This window comes from Rhipicephalus microplus, chromosome 1, assembly GCF_043290135.1.
Source record: "Rhipicephalus microplus isolate Deutch F79 chromosome 1, USDA_Rmic, whole genome shotgun sequence".
NCBI lineage: Eukaryota > Metazoa > Arthropoda > Arachnida > Ixodida > Ixodidae > Rhipicephalus > Rhipicephalus microplus.
Genome location: NC_134700.1, coordinates 287653238 through 287669556, shown reverse-complemented (window position 1 = coordinate 287669556; position 16319 = coordinate 287653238). Strand labels below are relative to the sequence as shown.

Sequence of the window (16319 nt, the reverse complement as noted above, 5' to 3'; positions counted from 1 at the left end):
GGCATGCATATGCCCATAACAACGTCCATCAAAATCAAAATAAAGTAAATGATTGATTGATTGATTTGTGGGGTTTAACGTCCCAAAACCACCATATGATTATGAGAGACGCCGTAGTGGAGGGCTCCGGAAATTTCGACCACAAAATAAAGTAAATGCAAGGTGCATTACACCTAAGAATTTCAAGCAAGCATTGTCTCAGCAAGTTTTAGTCATGCTTAAATACCTATAGACTTAATAGCTCAAATTAAAACTTTATCGTTTGCCCTTCTTTAGAAGCAACACACTTGATGTCTCTTCTCTAGTTTCATTTTTGCAATGCCATACCATACGAGACCTTACTTTCAGCACTAAACAAACAAAGAAAGGCCAGGTAAAGGACTCATAGGTGTTGCTGTATCAGTCTGCCACTTTAGAAAACAAGAAACAAGTGGCTGCATCAGAGTATCATGAAGTTATACAATCGACAATACATGACCACAAGAGGAGCTAACCTCATCAGGAGCTGGTAACTTCAATTGCTGCATGCGTTGCAGAACTTCATCGGCTACACGTAAGGCCTTGGCTTTGGATGCAAAGGTCTTGGTGTAAGCCGGTAGGTGCATGAACCAGACACTGTAGCTTGTGCCAGCGAGACACCTGTAACAACACAAATGGGATAAACATCAAATGAAACACCCAGGAGTCATGCTTGGGTCAAACAATAACAACAAAGTAGAGTAGAAAACAGAGTAGAGTGGGTGCTGCTTGCTACTTTAGAGTGCTTTCAAGGAGAAAACCCGATGCGTTCGAAACTTTGTCGCAGAGTAGAAAAGTTCAGTATTCCTGTTTCATTTAATGAGAGTTCTCATAAAAGCTTTTAATGCCTGTGAACCTTGAAAAACTTCAATGAGAGTCTGCAATGCATATTTAAAAATTCAATAAATCAGTGCTGCTTATAGGTAAGTTTAGCTGTACACCTCAGCCGTGTACCTCATAGTAAAAGCTAACTTCCCATGTTACCTCAAACCTCTCAGCATTTGCTTTGAGGGGTCAAAGAACATGATATGAAAAAACACTTGCCTCACTAGTATACCATTGTATTCACATGCATGTACCAGCAAAAAAAAAAGCGAAAAGATAGCTTAAACTTACTTAGCCCAGCTAACAGGACATTCAGCTTGTATCCGGGCAGCCTGCAAATATTGTAACAATTATTTACATTCACTAGTACTCCACTGCAAAATAACGTTAATGCAACTGCGTGCACCAACATTCAAACTGGTCACATAAATGCGTGCGGGAGCCACCTACAAGCCCACATCCAGCAATCGCTACCCCATGGTGCGCTTTATTGATTTTTAAAACTAGAAACTACCATATTTCTTTATAGGTAAAGAAGCTGTTCCTTTCTATGTGCAGTGCTACAAATAGAATTTCATCTTATCATTTACATATCCTCGATGAGCCATTATATATTTCAAATCTCAGGTATCCATACTGGTATTTTAAAGAACAAAGTTTAAAAAATAATAAAAATGACAAAAACTCAAGAAAGAACTTCTGTGGTGTGATTAGTCAGCTGCCGCCAGCCTTGGGCATGTGAGGATCTTTCACGCTCTTCGAATTTTAAAATAAACGTTACACTATTCAAATTTACTACGACACAAATTTAAATGTTGAAAAATGTCAAAGTACTCGAATGAAATAAATAGTCCTCGTCTAGCCCACCTTAATAACGGTTCCAATGTAGTGTGGTTGTGCTTTGCTGTGAAACCAGACCATCTATTCAGGAGAAATACACACTGCCACAAAGCCACTGTTCATGCCCCAAAGTGCAAACGGGCCCTATATGAGATGCCGTAGTGGAGCCCCCCAAAATATTTTTGACCAACTAAAGTTCTTATAAATGCAATTGATTTGAAGTAAATAGACATTTTCTGCATATTACTTCCATGCAAGTGGCAAAATGTAAGCAGTATGTGCAAAGATTGAATCCACAACACCATGCTCAACACCAGGAACTCACTCACTTAATGACAGCAGCATGTCATTATTGGGCAACAACTTTATACATCGCAACAATTAGAATTTGTGGGTTTTGGTGGCACCTCATCTTAACGCTCTGTATGCACTTGCAACGACAAGAGGGGTTGCTCAGAGAGGGAGGGCACTGTGCTGCCCCCATAGCCCTTCGCACCCTGCCCCCTGGCTGAAGTTGAGATGCGCCGTTTCCCTTCTTCACTTTTCGGGGGACACACCTTTCCGGAACCCAAAAATGCATGCCGCCTTTTCGGGGGCCCTCGGGTCTTCCTTCTTGGGAGGAGGGACTGGCCACATCTGAAGCAAGTCGAGAGCCCCGCCGCTGCCATCAACCCCTGCAGCGCCTGGACATAGAGCTACCACCTCGGACCAGAGTGTAAAAGAGGTGAGATGAACTGCTATCACTACCTCGTATTGTGCTTGCCATTCGTTCATAGTCTCCCTCAGTGGCACGGAACTCTCTGCCACTCAGGTGCTAATTAGGATGTGCCACTGTATTGGTTGCGATAGGCAGGTGTGTAACCAAGGTGAATAAGCGCCTAATATACTTAATATTAATAGACTTGCCTCTGTCCTCAATATCCTGAATCTCGCCACAGCCACTACTTAACACGAACCGTAAGATAGGGGGTCACAGCTCTGACTGTTAGGGCTGCTGCGTGGTAGTAGCAAGATTGACTGACATTGATAGCGCACGGAACGATCCAAATGAAGGACAAGTTCACACGCATGGCTTGTTGTTTTCATTCCTCCAAGAAGAACCCCTATAAACTGCATGATAAAACTTTGCATGGTTACTGAGCTTACTCGTAGAGCAGACTTGACCTCCTGCTTCGTGCGCCGAGCAACGGGGCTCGCAGATGGTTGGCACTCAGGCACCACCCGCAGCAGTGACATAGCGGGCTGCCGGTGAAACAGGGCTGGGTTGAGAGCACCAAATGTGCCAGGGCTCCCATTCAGGCCATCCACCAGTGGGGGTTCAGGTGCCGAGATGAACACTGTGTGCTCGTGGCTTTGCATGGATCCTGCCACCTGAATTCAGGCAGAAATCGGATCTTTTTTAGCCTACTGACCAAGGGTGACAAAGACCGAGACTCTAGGCAATATTTAGAGCATAACATAATTTTATATAAATGACAGTATATTCTGAGCAAAAGTATGATGAAATAGACAGGTAAGGTTGAAGGGAGTTGTGAAGAGAGTTAACAATACCATTCTACATTCACTTATATTATTTATTTTTTTTATTTATTGGATACTGTGAGCCTAAACAGGCCCATATAGGAGTAAACAATGAATACATAGGTCAGTTTCGCAACTTGGGGTTATTATGAAATGATAGCACCTGTGACTTTTTTGAATGTGCCATTTGTTCATTTGTGCACTGACAAGAGATCAAATGCCAGAAAAATCTACAAACAATTCTACAACGATTTTATACACTAGTTTTATCATCCTTCTAAGCCCTAAGTCTTGCTTTATTGTACTTGCCTACATCTGTGCATTACTCCTACCAGTTACTTTTGTATGTACCTGTCCTCGTTGTAGAGTCAAGAAGATGCAGCATGAAAAACAGCAATAGCATTTATAAGCAAAGTAATACCTCATTTTTAAAATTATTGCTAGGCACAAAACTTTTAGTAAATGCTTCTAAACTCGCTGGATTAAGTTATACATTTACAACACGCTCACTTAACTTATAATTCTTAAAACTGCGTTAAATGTAAATGTATCACACAAGTTCTGATGTCTACTGCAACTACAAAGTTTTACCAGAAGAAATTACCATTTTATGAATTCAAATACACTCGTACCTCGATATAACGAGCCCGGATATAACGAAATATTGGTTGTAGTGACGTAAATTAAAATCGTCCTGTAATAAATATAGTGTTAGAAATAAACCTTTATGATAAATTTTCAAATATAATGAACTTATTTCCGTGTAAGATGCTACTTTGTTAAAATGAGGTCTGAGTGTAGTAAGACAGTCTTAACTGAAACATGCAATAGTGTGTGCAGCAATCTCCCATGCAGACTCATCGAAGACACAAAACTTAAGATCCACAACTGCAAATTCAAAGTTTTCATAAACACACACCTCTAAAAGCAGATGCTCTGCAGATTCACCAGCAGCATCGACCCTTTCTGTACATTCATCAAAGAAAGCCAAGCTGACATCTTTGTCCGAGACGAATGAGCGCTCTTCAATGAAACGGGTGAACATCTGGGTGTGCATCATCAGTTGATAGAAACGATGGTACGCTCTGTCTCTGCTTTTCAAGAATCCTGAAACAATGTGGGAAGTTGGAAATTAGTACACTGTGTATGGTAAAGTATTAAGCATGCACACCTCCAGCAATTCAAGCATAGAGCTCCATCAGAGAAACGTACGACTGCACTGAGGTACTGCTGTTGATAAACAAGGTGTGGTGGGGAAGAGGGAACTTTGGAGCTCGCAAGCTCACAATACTTGGCCACGTTGTCTCAAAACATGGCGTCCTCTCTGACCCAGAGAAGCTTCGTGCTGTCGCTGAGTTCCCGAAGCCTACGACCGTAAAAGCGCTTTGCAGCTTTGTCGGACTGTGCTCCTACTTTCGCCGCTTTGTGAAGAACTTTGCTTCGATAATCGCACCACTGACCCAGCTGATCACTGGCAATGGACACCTCTCTGATTGGTCACCAGCATGAGATGATGCTTTTGCAACATTATGCCATCTCCTTACTTCACCACCTATTTTACGCCACTTCAACCCTACTGCTCCAACCGAGGAGCACACGGATGCCAGTGGCATAGGACTTGGCGCTGTCCTTGCTCAACGCAAGCCTGGCTTCTCGGAGTATGTAGTTGCGTATGCCAGTCGCACCCTAACCAAGACAAGCCTGCTCACAGTTTCCCCGTAGGCTCATTTGTATGGCTTTCGGTTCCATTCCAGTCCCCCGGCCTCTCCCGAAAGTTTGCACCCACGTACAATGGTCCATACTGCATCGTTCAATGCACATCACCGGTACGACGTCGTCGAACCAGTCCCCATCAGCCGCTTAAAATCTTGCTATGATCCCCTTGTGCTTACTTCACCGTGAGTCGCCAGGATGGCTCCTGGCGACTCACGGGGCAAATGTAGTGGGGAAGAGGGAGACAGACAGTATCTAGTTGGAGCAGCTAGAACACAACTACGACGAAGAGCTGAGCTCGTGACAGTGACTGACGCCCCTTAAACCAGACAGTTGGTTTTAGTCAATAAACCCCCTTATAAAGGTAACTGTGCCTGTGACAAAGAGCAGGTACAGCAGCCCACACTTCAAATGTTAAATGTTTGCAAATTAAAATGTAGTACATTTCTGAGCATCGATAATTATTGAGCTTACCATTGATGTCGAAGAGTGAATTTGGGTCAGTTACGCCTGGCTTTGGAGCTGTAGTGATGGGTCGCAAGTAAGAACCAAAGTCTTTCAGAATGGCCGCCATAAACCTTAAAAATGCCTCTTGGATTTCCAGCTCCAATCGACGCTGTGAACAGATGTGGTAAGCATTGGTGTGTCATCGCAAGACTAAAATGAACTGCTGCGCAAGCTTTTGTAAACCATACCTCTTTTCTGTGGAGTCCAATTTCTCGGTCAAAAGGCCCCAGGGCACCACCAGCTGCTGTTGGGTTCTGTGCAGCAGCTGCTGCGATGCTGGCCACATTACTTTCATACATGCAAACCTTCTCATACAACGACTGCAGGTTTCCACGTAATGTTCTTGCTGCTTTCTGTACAAGACACAAACATAAAATTTTCTAGTATCTAAATGTTACTCTTGGTGAATTACACAAGCTGGGTTTCCAATAAGGCAGCTGAAGAGGAAAAAGTAAGGAGAATGAAGGTGTGTGCATCATTATGATTATAGTCTAGCAAACAATAGTGAAAGTAGTGAATGCATTTTATACCTCTTCTGCATTTAACAATGCAACACACAAACACGAACGCCTGTTCCCGAGTTTAATGCATCACTTTCTGTAGAAAAATTTTAATGAAAGACATGCCTGCAAACTAATTAAAGATATGATACTAACTCTTCAACATGACATATTATATTACTGGTAGGTTCAACAGCAGTTGAGCCCCCTTAGCAAACAAGGAAAAGAAATTTCTCCAGCATAGCATATACCCCATGCTGCCTAAACAAACCCAGTAACTTGGTCATCAACGTTGCTACTCAGATGCCAAACAGCAGCACCTATAGCAAAAGCAAGGTTACACAATTAAACAGTCTTGTTACTTATTTTTCCCTTCACATGAGAACAGGAGTTGCAACAAGGGCCTCAGAGGTGATGACACCTATTCAACGGAAAAATGACAACACGTACAAGAGCAGAAAGGCCAAATTTTTGGAGCTTAATACTTTTCCTGCTTCACTTTCCCAGAAATTAAATGTATAAACGGTGCCCTATTCTACATACTATTGCACACTAAAAAAAGCATGGCCAGTTAGTTCATTACCAGCCATTCAAGCTATGCCATAACATTAGCAAGTGTGCTTGGTTGCTATAAAATTTTTTTATTTATCACAAAAACAAACCTTAAAAAAGTGAAGTGAGAAAGGATGAGTCAGCTACTTACCTTGGGTAGAAGCTTTGCAGTGAGGAAACTTTTTTCTTCATTACTGCAAAAGCCAGACATCAAATTTCTTTCAAGCTTAGAGCAGTACACAATATCAATCGATTGATCCAGTTCAACGCTGCTGGTCATTGTGCATTGCTTACAGTTCTTTATAACATGAAACTAAACCTATGTACTCAAGCATGCTTGCCACCTTCAATCTCCTAAATGCGTAATAAATTTTGGAGTTAACTGCTCGAGGCTTGTTTGGTGACTAGTAATTTAAGGATTGACCTGAATTGCTGTAGAAATGCTGCGAATACAATACGAGAACATTTGTAGGTATTATTATAAAAATCTTAATGGTCTGAAAGCAAGTATATGAGAGATTTTGAAGGAAATCCAAGTAAAATACAGTCGGACCCCTTTATAAGGGACACAGGTATAAGAGACCAATGGGTATAAGAGACACCAGTGTGCCTACAATAAAGTACAGGTTGATAAGAAAATGCATACGAGGTACCCAGCTGATAAGAGCCATCTCATATAAAAGAAAAGTATTGCTGCCCGGACCATGTCTCTTATCAAGGGGGTTTATGCTTTTCTTTAATGTATACCATTAGCCAATCAATGAGCTAGCACTGAGAGGGAAAGTACAGGAATTCAGAGTCTCGCTTCAAAACAGGTACTCGGCTCTTAGTGAGGAAACTAACCTTAGCATAGATACAATGAATGATAATCTGACGAGTATCATTACGGAGTGTGCAGTGGAAGTTGGAGGAAGGGTAGTTAGACAGGACACTAGCAAGCTTTCCCAGGAAACGAAGAATCTCATTAAGAAGCGTCAAATCATGAAAGTCTCAAGTACAACAGACAAAATAGAACTGGCAGAGCTTTCAAAGTTGATTAATAGGCGTAAGGTATCCGACGTAAGAAGGTATAACATGGAGAGAATTGAACACGCTCTGAAAAACGGAGGAAGCGTCAAAGCAGTGAAGAGGAAACTTGGGATGGGCTAAAATCGGATGTATGCACTAAGGGACAAAGAAGGCAAAATAACTACCAATATGGATAGGATAGTTAAAATAGCGGAGGAGTTTTACACAGATCTGTACAGTAGCCGGGACAGCCACGACTTTAATACTATAAGAACTAGCAGTAACCCAGATGACACCCCACCAGTAATGATAGAAGAAGTCAGAAAAGCTTTGGAGAGCATGCAAAGAGGCAAAGATTCTGGTGAGGACCAGGTAACATCAGATCTGCTGAAAGATGGAGGACAGATTGTGTTAGAAAAACTAGCCAGCCTGTTTACGAGGTGTCTCCCGACGGGAAGAGTACCAGAGTCTTGGAAGAACGCTAACATCATCTTAATACATAAGAAAGGAGATGACAAGGACTTGAATAATTACAGGCCGATCAGCTTGCTCTCTGTAGTATACAAGCTATTTACAAAAGTAATTGCTAACAGAGTAAAGAAAACATTAGAATTCAATCAACCAAAGGAACAAGCAGGATTTCGAACAGGCTACTCAACAATCGACCACATTCATACTATGGATCAGGTAAAAGAGAAATGCTCAGAATATAAACAACCACTATACATAGCCTTCATAGATTACGAGAAGGCGTTTGATTCAGTAGAAATATCAGCCGTCATGCAGACACTGCAGAATCAGGGCGTCGATGAAGTATATATAAACATCCTGGAAGAAATCTACAGGGGATCAACTGCTACCATAGTGCTTCATAAAGAAAGCAACAGAATACCAATCAAGAAGGGTGTAAGGCAGGGGGACACAATCTCCCCAATGCTATTTACCGCGTGCTTACAGGAGGTTTTCAGAAGCCTAGAATGGGAACAGTTAGGGATAAGAGTTAATGGAGAGTACCTTAGTAACCTGCGCTTCACCGATGACATTGCATTGCTGAGTAACTCAGGGGACGAATTGCAACTCATGATTACGGAGTTAGACAAGGAGAGCAGAAAGGTAGGTCTTAAAATGAATCTGCAGAAAACGAAAGTAATGTACAACAACCTCGGAAAAGAGCAGCGCTTCGAGATAGGTAATAGTGCACTTAAAGTTGTAAAAGACTATGTCTACTTAGGGCAGGTAATAACCGCGGAGCCGAACCACGAGATTGAAGTAACTAGAAGAATAAGAATGGGCTGGAGCACATTTGGCAAGCACTCTCAAATTATGACAGGTAGATTGCCACTATCCCTCAAGAGAAAGGTATATAACAGCTGTATCTTGCCGGTACTTAGCTACGGAGCAGAAACCTGGAGACTTACAAAGAGGGTTCAGCCTAAATTGAGGATGACGCAGCGAGCAATGGAAAGAAAAATGGTAGGTGTAACCTTAAGAGACAAGAAGAGTGCAGAGTGGATTAGGAAACAAACGGGGGTTAAGGATATCATAGCTGAAATCAAGAAGAAGAAATGGACATGGGCCGGGCATGTAGCGCGTAGACAGGATAACCGCTGGTCATTAAGGGTAACTAACTGTATTCCCAGAGAAGGCAAGTGGGTTAGGGGGAGACAGAAGGTTAGGTGGGCAGATGAGGTTAAGAAGTTTGCGGGTATAAATTGGCAGCAGCAAGCACAGGACCGGGTTAACTGGCAGAACATGGGAGAGGCCTTTGTCCTGCAGTGGACGTAGTCAGGCTGATGATGATGATGATGATGATGATGATGATGATGATTTTAACTTGAATGATTTTGCGTTATTGTGAGTTGGATGCTTTGATATGTATGAAGTCTATAAATCCTTGCAGTTTTTCTGGTACTCATAGCACACTGTGACACAAGATTAGCATGTTTATTCACACCTCACTAATCCAATGATTCTGATAATCAAACTGGATGATGCAATCCAGCCAAGCTTCCAAAAAAAAATTATTAACTCATATGCAAACTGGGTCCGCTGCTACGGATTATTCAAAGTGCATGCCCTGTAATGTTTCTTTTTTTTCCATGATGTAAAAATGGAGAAGCCTCACTTTCAGTGAAGCCTTATTATATACTCATTGTGCTGTAAACATCACTGAATGTGAAGTGCCACCACAGCTGATGTACAATAGAAATTACAAAAAGCAGCTGTGCCTTCAACTGTAACTTTCCCTAGCCAATGCACAGTCACTCCTAATTGTACAAACAATAAAATGAGGCACTCTGCTATCCTGACCAAATTTCTTTTTTTTTTAAATCAAAGTGCTTGTAGAAACAATGATAAATTAAAACCAAACAAAGCACTCACATGAAGATGGTGTTGGTATCGAGATCAATACAGGCCACTTCTAGTGGGGGCTCATACATGTCAAAGTACCTTGAATCCACACCTGTGCAATGAGACAAGTTTGAACTGGTTTAAGCAAACCAGATAATGAGAATATATTTGACACAGCAACTTCACACGTAATCAGCAACATCTAATGTGATGTGACAATCGTTCACTGTAGTCATATCCTTACTGCACATTAATTCATCCTACATACAATGGCACTAAGGCAAACAGTAAAATAAAGCAGTAAAATAAAGCATGCTTGATTTCAGCTCTTCCAATATCAGCGTCTGTCACTGGTTTAGCCAAATGGTGTGCACTATGCATAGATCTTTGGGAAGTAGAACCAAAGCAAGCTCACATTATTACCTTCACCCTCTAGCTCCAAAAGAATATAATGCAACGAAATTAGTTGAATCCCTTTTCGAGGCAACATAAATTTACAAGATGCACACTACATCTATGGCTGAACGAATTACATTAGTCTGTCTCACAGCATCCTTAGGTACTCATGTATAAGGCACAATGCTCACGGAGCATGAAAGACAAGTGTAAGTGTGGAAACAGTACACTTAATTGATTGGACAATCAGAAAAAGCAGAAAGCTTAAGACACCTGCAAAAAAAGTTTCAAGAACAAACTCACCAACAATAAAGGGTAGTGGAGCGCTAAGTACATCAGAGAGGCCCAATGGACACAGTGGGATGTAAGGGCACTGCCAATGGAATGGGAACATCAACTGCAAGAAGGGAAGAATAGGATTAGCACGACTAATCACATGTCGACTATCAATACGTGGATCATAAGCCCATTCAGATGTGAGTACCAAGATAGCTTTTAATAAGCCTGATTTATTTCAAGAAGAAAACATAAATTGAAGATGTCAATTTGATAACCTTGGTTGTAAACAATCAACATAACTTAAGAAAACAACAATGCAGTTTTAGCAGCTCCCATGGCAAGAACAATGCTAATCAGAGTGAATAATTTAAAAAGGGAGTGTGTTTTGCACTGATGCCTTTTCTTTCACTGCCGCTCCTTGAGAAGAGGAAATGGAGCAGCTAGTTATCACTCTATCTTCTGTTTAGATCCTAACTTGTTACAAAGTAGCAAAAGTGTATGATCTTTATTTATAGCCTCGCATAATAATTGTGCAAGATATGTAGAAATTGTCAACAAACTGTTCAATATTTACATACTTTGAAGCTACTATAAACTCAAACCTCATTATAACGAAGTTGCATCTTACACGAAAATACTATGTTCGTTATATCTGAAAATTCATTATAAAGGTGTACTCTTAACGCTACAGCTATTGCCAGACTATTAATAACTTACTTTGTCATAACCAATACTTTGTTATATCAAGGTTTCAGTGTAATAATACTTTTAATTCATCGTTCTGGAATGTCTGGTGTTTCACTGTCACTAAATTGTGCCAAATTTACAATAAAACATTCAGTGTGTTCCAATACACATTTGATCAACACACGTCTAGCATGTGGAGATAAATTTGAGCAGAGTCAGGACACATGCTACATGGGAAGTGATGTACCAGAAGAGAGAGAACTCTCAAGTACCATGAATTGCATCCCTGTATCCCCATTCTGAACAGATCATCATTCATATCTGTGTCTGAGCCAATGTGGTACAACTGAAAAAATACCATCGGCAGATATGCAGAGAACAGTTCACAATGAGATGCTTACTGCCACCAAGGCTTCGGCCACACTGGTAAGCACATCCGGCCGCAGGGAGTGAAACAGCATCTTCTGCTCAGTCAGCGCCAAAAGCAGAACACATAGGCAGTTGTCGGGAGCTAGTGTCTTCAAAAACTCCCGGAAGGATGCACCACTGCAAGACAGAATGAGAGGCAAGTGCAAGACTTTCAATTTACATGAGGCTATCTCAATGCAACGAAAATTTCAGGCAAGGGAAGCGGGAAACAAAGCGCCCTACCTGAGTGGAAGTGGAGTGTCTTCCAGTTGGGAAAGCGAAATATGATCGTCTTCCAGCTGAAAACAAAAATCCGCAGCTTTTTATGTTAATCAAGGTCCGACTGTACCGATGCCTCACCTGTATCCATATCCTCGGTCGTTGTACAGAAGGAAATGGGATATCCAACATAAAATGAGAAATGTACCTGTGGTAAAAGAAGTGAATGCAAGCCCTATGAGCTTTTCTGGAAGCAACTAAAGGCATGGAACTGTTCTTTACTTTAAGGTCATCAGCATTTGTTACTTTTCATGTTTTACTTCTTTTATGTTACTTCTCATGTATTTTATCCCACGACAACTGTCTTAGCATTTCAAAAAAAAAAAAACATGACACAAAAGTAGGTGATAGCAGGCTGATCTTCTGATGTAGTTATTTTGAAGATTTCCCTTTAGGAACCAGCATACACAGGCTTTTATTTAGCAAAGCACAAACCATCACAAACCACTGTGGCATCTCTATTGACTAGGCTTGTGAGAATATTCGAATAGTTGAGTATTCTAAATCACTTCGATTCGAATTTAAATTATCAAATATTTTTCGAAGTGTTCGCAATGAATAAATAGGTGTATATTAGTTCGCATGTAGCTGCCTGTAAAGGTAATTTTACTGCAACATAGGGGTGATAAGCCATGAAAGCACCTATCCAGAGGAAATTCGCTTTGCCGCGAAGCCCCCTTCAAATTTAAAGGGGCCCTGTAAGACTTACTGAGCATGGTCAGAAAACGCTGCCGAACGGTAGTCGAGGCTACCGAGAACACGCAAGGCAAATATTATAGCGCAGCACGCGGCCTGTAATCCACAATAAATTTTAAAAGCTAAAAATTGCTTTCTTCTCTCGGCAAGTGATACTACAAGCTCAAAAATCACTTGTCACAGCCAAGAAGGAATATACGGATCTGGTCACAGCCATTGGCTGATATAAGCATGGCACGCTCTTCGTTACCAGGGCTGCCACGGGAGGCCACCGCTTGTTCACAAGTACAAGCATGATCGCACTGAAAAGCCGCGTATTCAAAAAAAAAAAAAAAAAAAGGTGCTCAAGGTCACGACACACATGTGATGTATTTTCTTTCGCTGTACCATTCCTCCCAGCTTAGTAGCTTGCAGCTATTAAGTCGAGACGAGAAGAAAGAATGCAACTGCAGCGTGTGACAAATTTTTGGAACTCCACTCATACTGGACTGATTCTAGAAACTTTGCGGCGGTAAATTTGTGAGGCAACAAGCATGTTTACTGCCTCTTTGGCTACTCGGAAAAGTGTTGCAGGGCCCCTTTAAAGGAACATGTTACCCTCAAATGAATTCTTCATTTAATTAGGCTTGTTATGATGGCTTATATGCTCCAAGTATAATAAATTTTAGAACGTTAAGTATCTTACAGGTTGTTACTCGCATCCTACCGAAAGTACTACTCAAGGCTGTTTAGACTTCCTTTGAACAAAAAAAAAGGGCATTTGCATACAGCCCCTATTTCAATTCAAAAGAAATATTAAGTAGGTTAGTTGGGTCACGATAAATATTCTCTTTAATACATACCATTCGAATTCGATTCGAAATTATTCGATCAAAACATTCGCTTCGAACTTGCTTCGATCCTAAAATACACTATTCACACAAGTCTACTATTGACCATAAACTTTTCTTTAAGTGTTTTATCCCTAGCTTCATTTTTTGTAGTGTTAGCTTAGTAATTAGTATGTTAGCTTAGTGAGCAGTTCTCGAAGAACAATAGCTGCATATATTCCGGATAACACAGGCAACCACTGTAAGTTGGCATCCACCAAGTTTCAATACACTCACATCTCATTTACTGAATGCAAATGTGTGCCACCTGCCATTGCATTAACACGCAAGAGGTAAAGGGCACCATAAGTTATTCTTTGTGTAAGGGTTGAATAAAACTGTACGCCCCGTTACAGAAACAAATCCCTTCACATATAGCTAATGAATGTTCTGACCTTTCCACTGAAACTCGGGGGTTCTTGACAAACGACAGCCGGTAGAGGAAGCGCAGGAACTTTTCGAAGGTGCGAAAGAAGGGCCAGTGTGAAAGCAAACAGATGGATTTGTTGGCCGAGAAGACCTCTTCCTCAGTTGGCTGGGGCTGGCCTGACCTGTTGCTGCTGCTGAGCTGGGCTCTTTGAGCGTCGGTCAGCTGCTCCTCGGGAAAACGTTCGTAGAAAGTGATGGACGCACCATACACCTGCACACACACACACACATGAATGTGTATAGGTAATTACAAATATGAAGCAAAGAATACAGCAGAAGCAACAGAGCATTTAAAATCTGAGCCTTTCATGAAAAGTCCTGTATTTAAGAAAATGGCGATTCACCGTAATGCTAAAATTAAAGCCCTTTGTAGAAGAAGATTTACAGCTCCTCAATGAATTACTATTTCAAATGCTTGAACAAATGCTTGAGCACGCTCCTGATTTCCTATAATGCCAAGAGCTGAAGGACTGTTTTCCACTGACCACTTGACTTTCAGCATGATGTCTTACAGTGAGAATAAGTATTTCTTTTAAAAAAAGGAGATGGGTGGGGGGGTTCCTTTTCCTCTTCTTTCTTAGTAAACCATTATTGCCAGTTAAGTATCTAATGAACAAAGCATCACTTTCTCTAACAAATGACAAATAATTAGTAACAACATATGTCGAAGGGACCATGACATGGTCACTTTCCTGGCAATAATTCAGAGCTGTCTATGATGTTGGTGCAGCACTCAAAAACAATAAATTAAAATGCATGCCAGCTTTTCTCTTTATTGCCCCCCCACCCCCTCCTTCAGCCTTTACATCATGAATTTCCCAGATACTTTCGAAGTCCCCACATAAGCAGCCATGTACATGTTAAAGTTTCTTTACAACACAAATTGGCGTGTTGCCACAGCTGAGAGAATTTCTGATAATTCAAACTTCCAATAGCGGAAACAAAACCCTGAGGTCACCTCGAGCTTGAATTAACAAGTGCCTGTGGCATTTTTCATTGCTCATCCAACCATGCAGATACTAAAAGCGACATCAGCAGACGCAAACACTTTAGGACACAGTTTTCGTTTGTCATGAACGGAACAGGCCGTGCACGTGTTCCAATACTTTTTTGCCTACGGGTGGTGCCAGCCATCACGAGTGGTAACAAACACCAGTACCTTGTCAGCAGACCCAAGGGTTAGCACAAAGGTGGAAAACGTTGGCCTGGGCTGACTGGCCTTCTTGGGCCAGGCCTCGATGGTGGCACCCATGGGAAGGCAGAAGAGAGCCACTTGTTCGGGCAGAGGAAAGCTGGTGTAGTCTTCCCGTGGGAACCGCTCCAGGACAGCTAAATGAGAAGAAACAGGCGCAAAAATGACGAACAATCGTGGCACTTACCAGATTCGATAAAGTAAGTGTATTTCTGGCTTTCACATTGGTTGATATTATCACACTTCACAGCTCTGTAAATGGGACTGCATTGTAACCAAGTCCCCATTCTAACCTAGTTAGCATGTACAGTGATCACCTGTTTTTCTTCACGCAGCCCTTCCTGCTTCCTATTGTCATACCAAAGCACTTGTCTGTATATATTTATTGTTTATAGGGTTCCTTGATTATAATACCCGATCTGTGCCATTAAGGGGAGATACTACTTGAAAAAAAAGTTTATTTAATCTGTAGCCTAGGGCAATGAAATCTTTACTGTCAATAGATTTTTATGCTGATTTAAAACATGTAATCAGTTCCATAGTAAGCTGCATAGTCTTTAAATTAGTATTATGACAATGTGTAAAATATAGATCTCTTTGGACACATTTTTTCTGCCAGTAGGGTTCTATATCTATGAGCCATAATGGCTCATATTTGCTCCACATTAACTGTAAATGCGGGGAACTTACTAGAAATTCTGTATAGAAAATTTCAATGAACAAGAAAACTTCTAATATGAGAATTCTTTAAATGCTTAGCCTATATTAATTGCTTACAACAAGTTTCTTATAATTACACCAGCAAGATCAAGTTTGAAAGGTCATAACTGTATGATAAGCAATGTATTAGAAAATTTTCATCCAGATCTGTCCATTGTAAATACCAAAAAAATTATGTCCAAACCCAAGTAGCAGCCAAAAATTGCACTTAATCAAGCGGCTATTAAGTACAACAGTAATCTTCTGTAGCTCAAACACCTTTACAAAAAATATGAAAACTCCACACATAAGTTTACTTGAGCCTTGCTATGCATGATCAACCAGTATTGTCTGCCCCAATAGTCGCCTAAACGGCCCTTTTGTCACAGGGGAATGTTTGCACTTACAAATATGGTGCCAGTAAAACATGCAGAAAAAATAGTTGTTAGTGTTTGCGCTAGCTCCGCTTGGCCACAGATCACTTTGGTGGTTTTTTTCTATCCAGATCATGAACACCTAACGCGCCAAATGCTACATGTATACTATCAG

General features: G+C 41.1%; 1 protein-coding gene across 4 annotated transcripts in view; it reads right to left on the bottom strand.

The window, feature by feature from the left end:
- The window catches only part of Crag (DENN domain-containing protein Crag), a 61908-nt gene that overhangs the window by 33597 nt on the left and 11992 nt on the right, over window positions 1-16319 (bottom strand). For all 4 annotated transcript variants that reach the window (XM_037412121.2, XM_075865087.1, XM_037412122.2 and 1 more), the window contains exons 5-18: window positions 15039-15208; window positions 13846-14090; window positions 11967-12033; window positions 11850-11905; window positions 11600-11744; window positions 10536-10629; window positions 9867-9948; window positions 6628-6670; window positions 5613-5777; window positions 5392-5533; window positions 4124-4311; window positions 2830-3054; window positions 1135-1175; window positions 495-639 (exon numbers count right to left, since the gene is read on the bottom strand). In XM_037412121.2, the coding sequence (XP_037268018.2) occupies window positions 495-639; window positions 1135-1175; window positions 2830-3054; window positions 4124-4311; window positions 5392-5533; window positions 5613-5777; window positions 6628-6670; window positions 9867-9948; window positions 10536-10629; window positions 11600-11744; window positions 11850-11905; window positions 11967-12033; window positions 13846-14090; window positions 15039-15208 (1808 nt within the window). The remainder of the gene's footprint in view (window positions 1-494; window positions 640-1134; window positions 1176-2829; window positions 3055-4123; window positions 4312-5391; window positions 5534-5612; window positions 5778-6627; window positions 6671-9866; window positions 9949-10535; window positions 10630-11599; window positions 11745-11849; window positions 11906-11966; window positions 12034-13845; window positions 14091-15038; window positions 15209-16319) is intronic.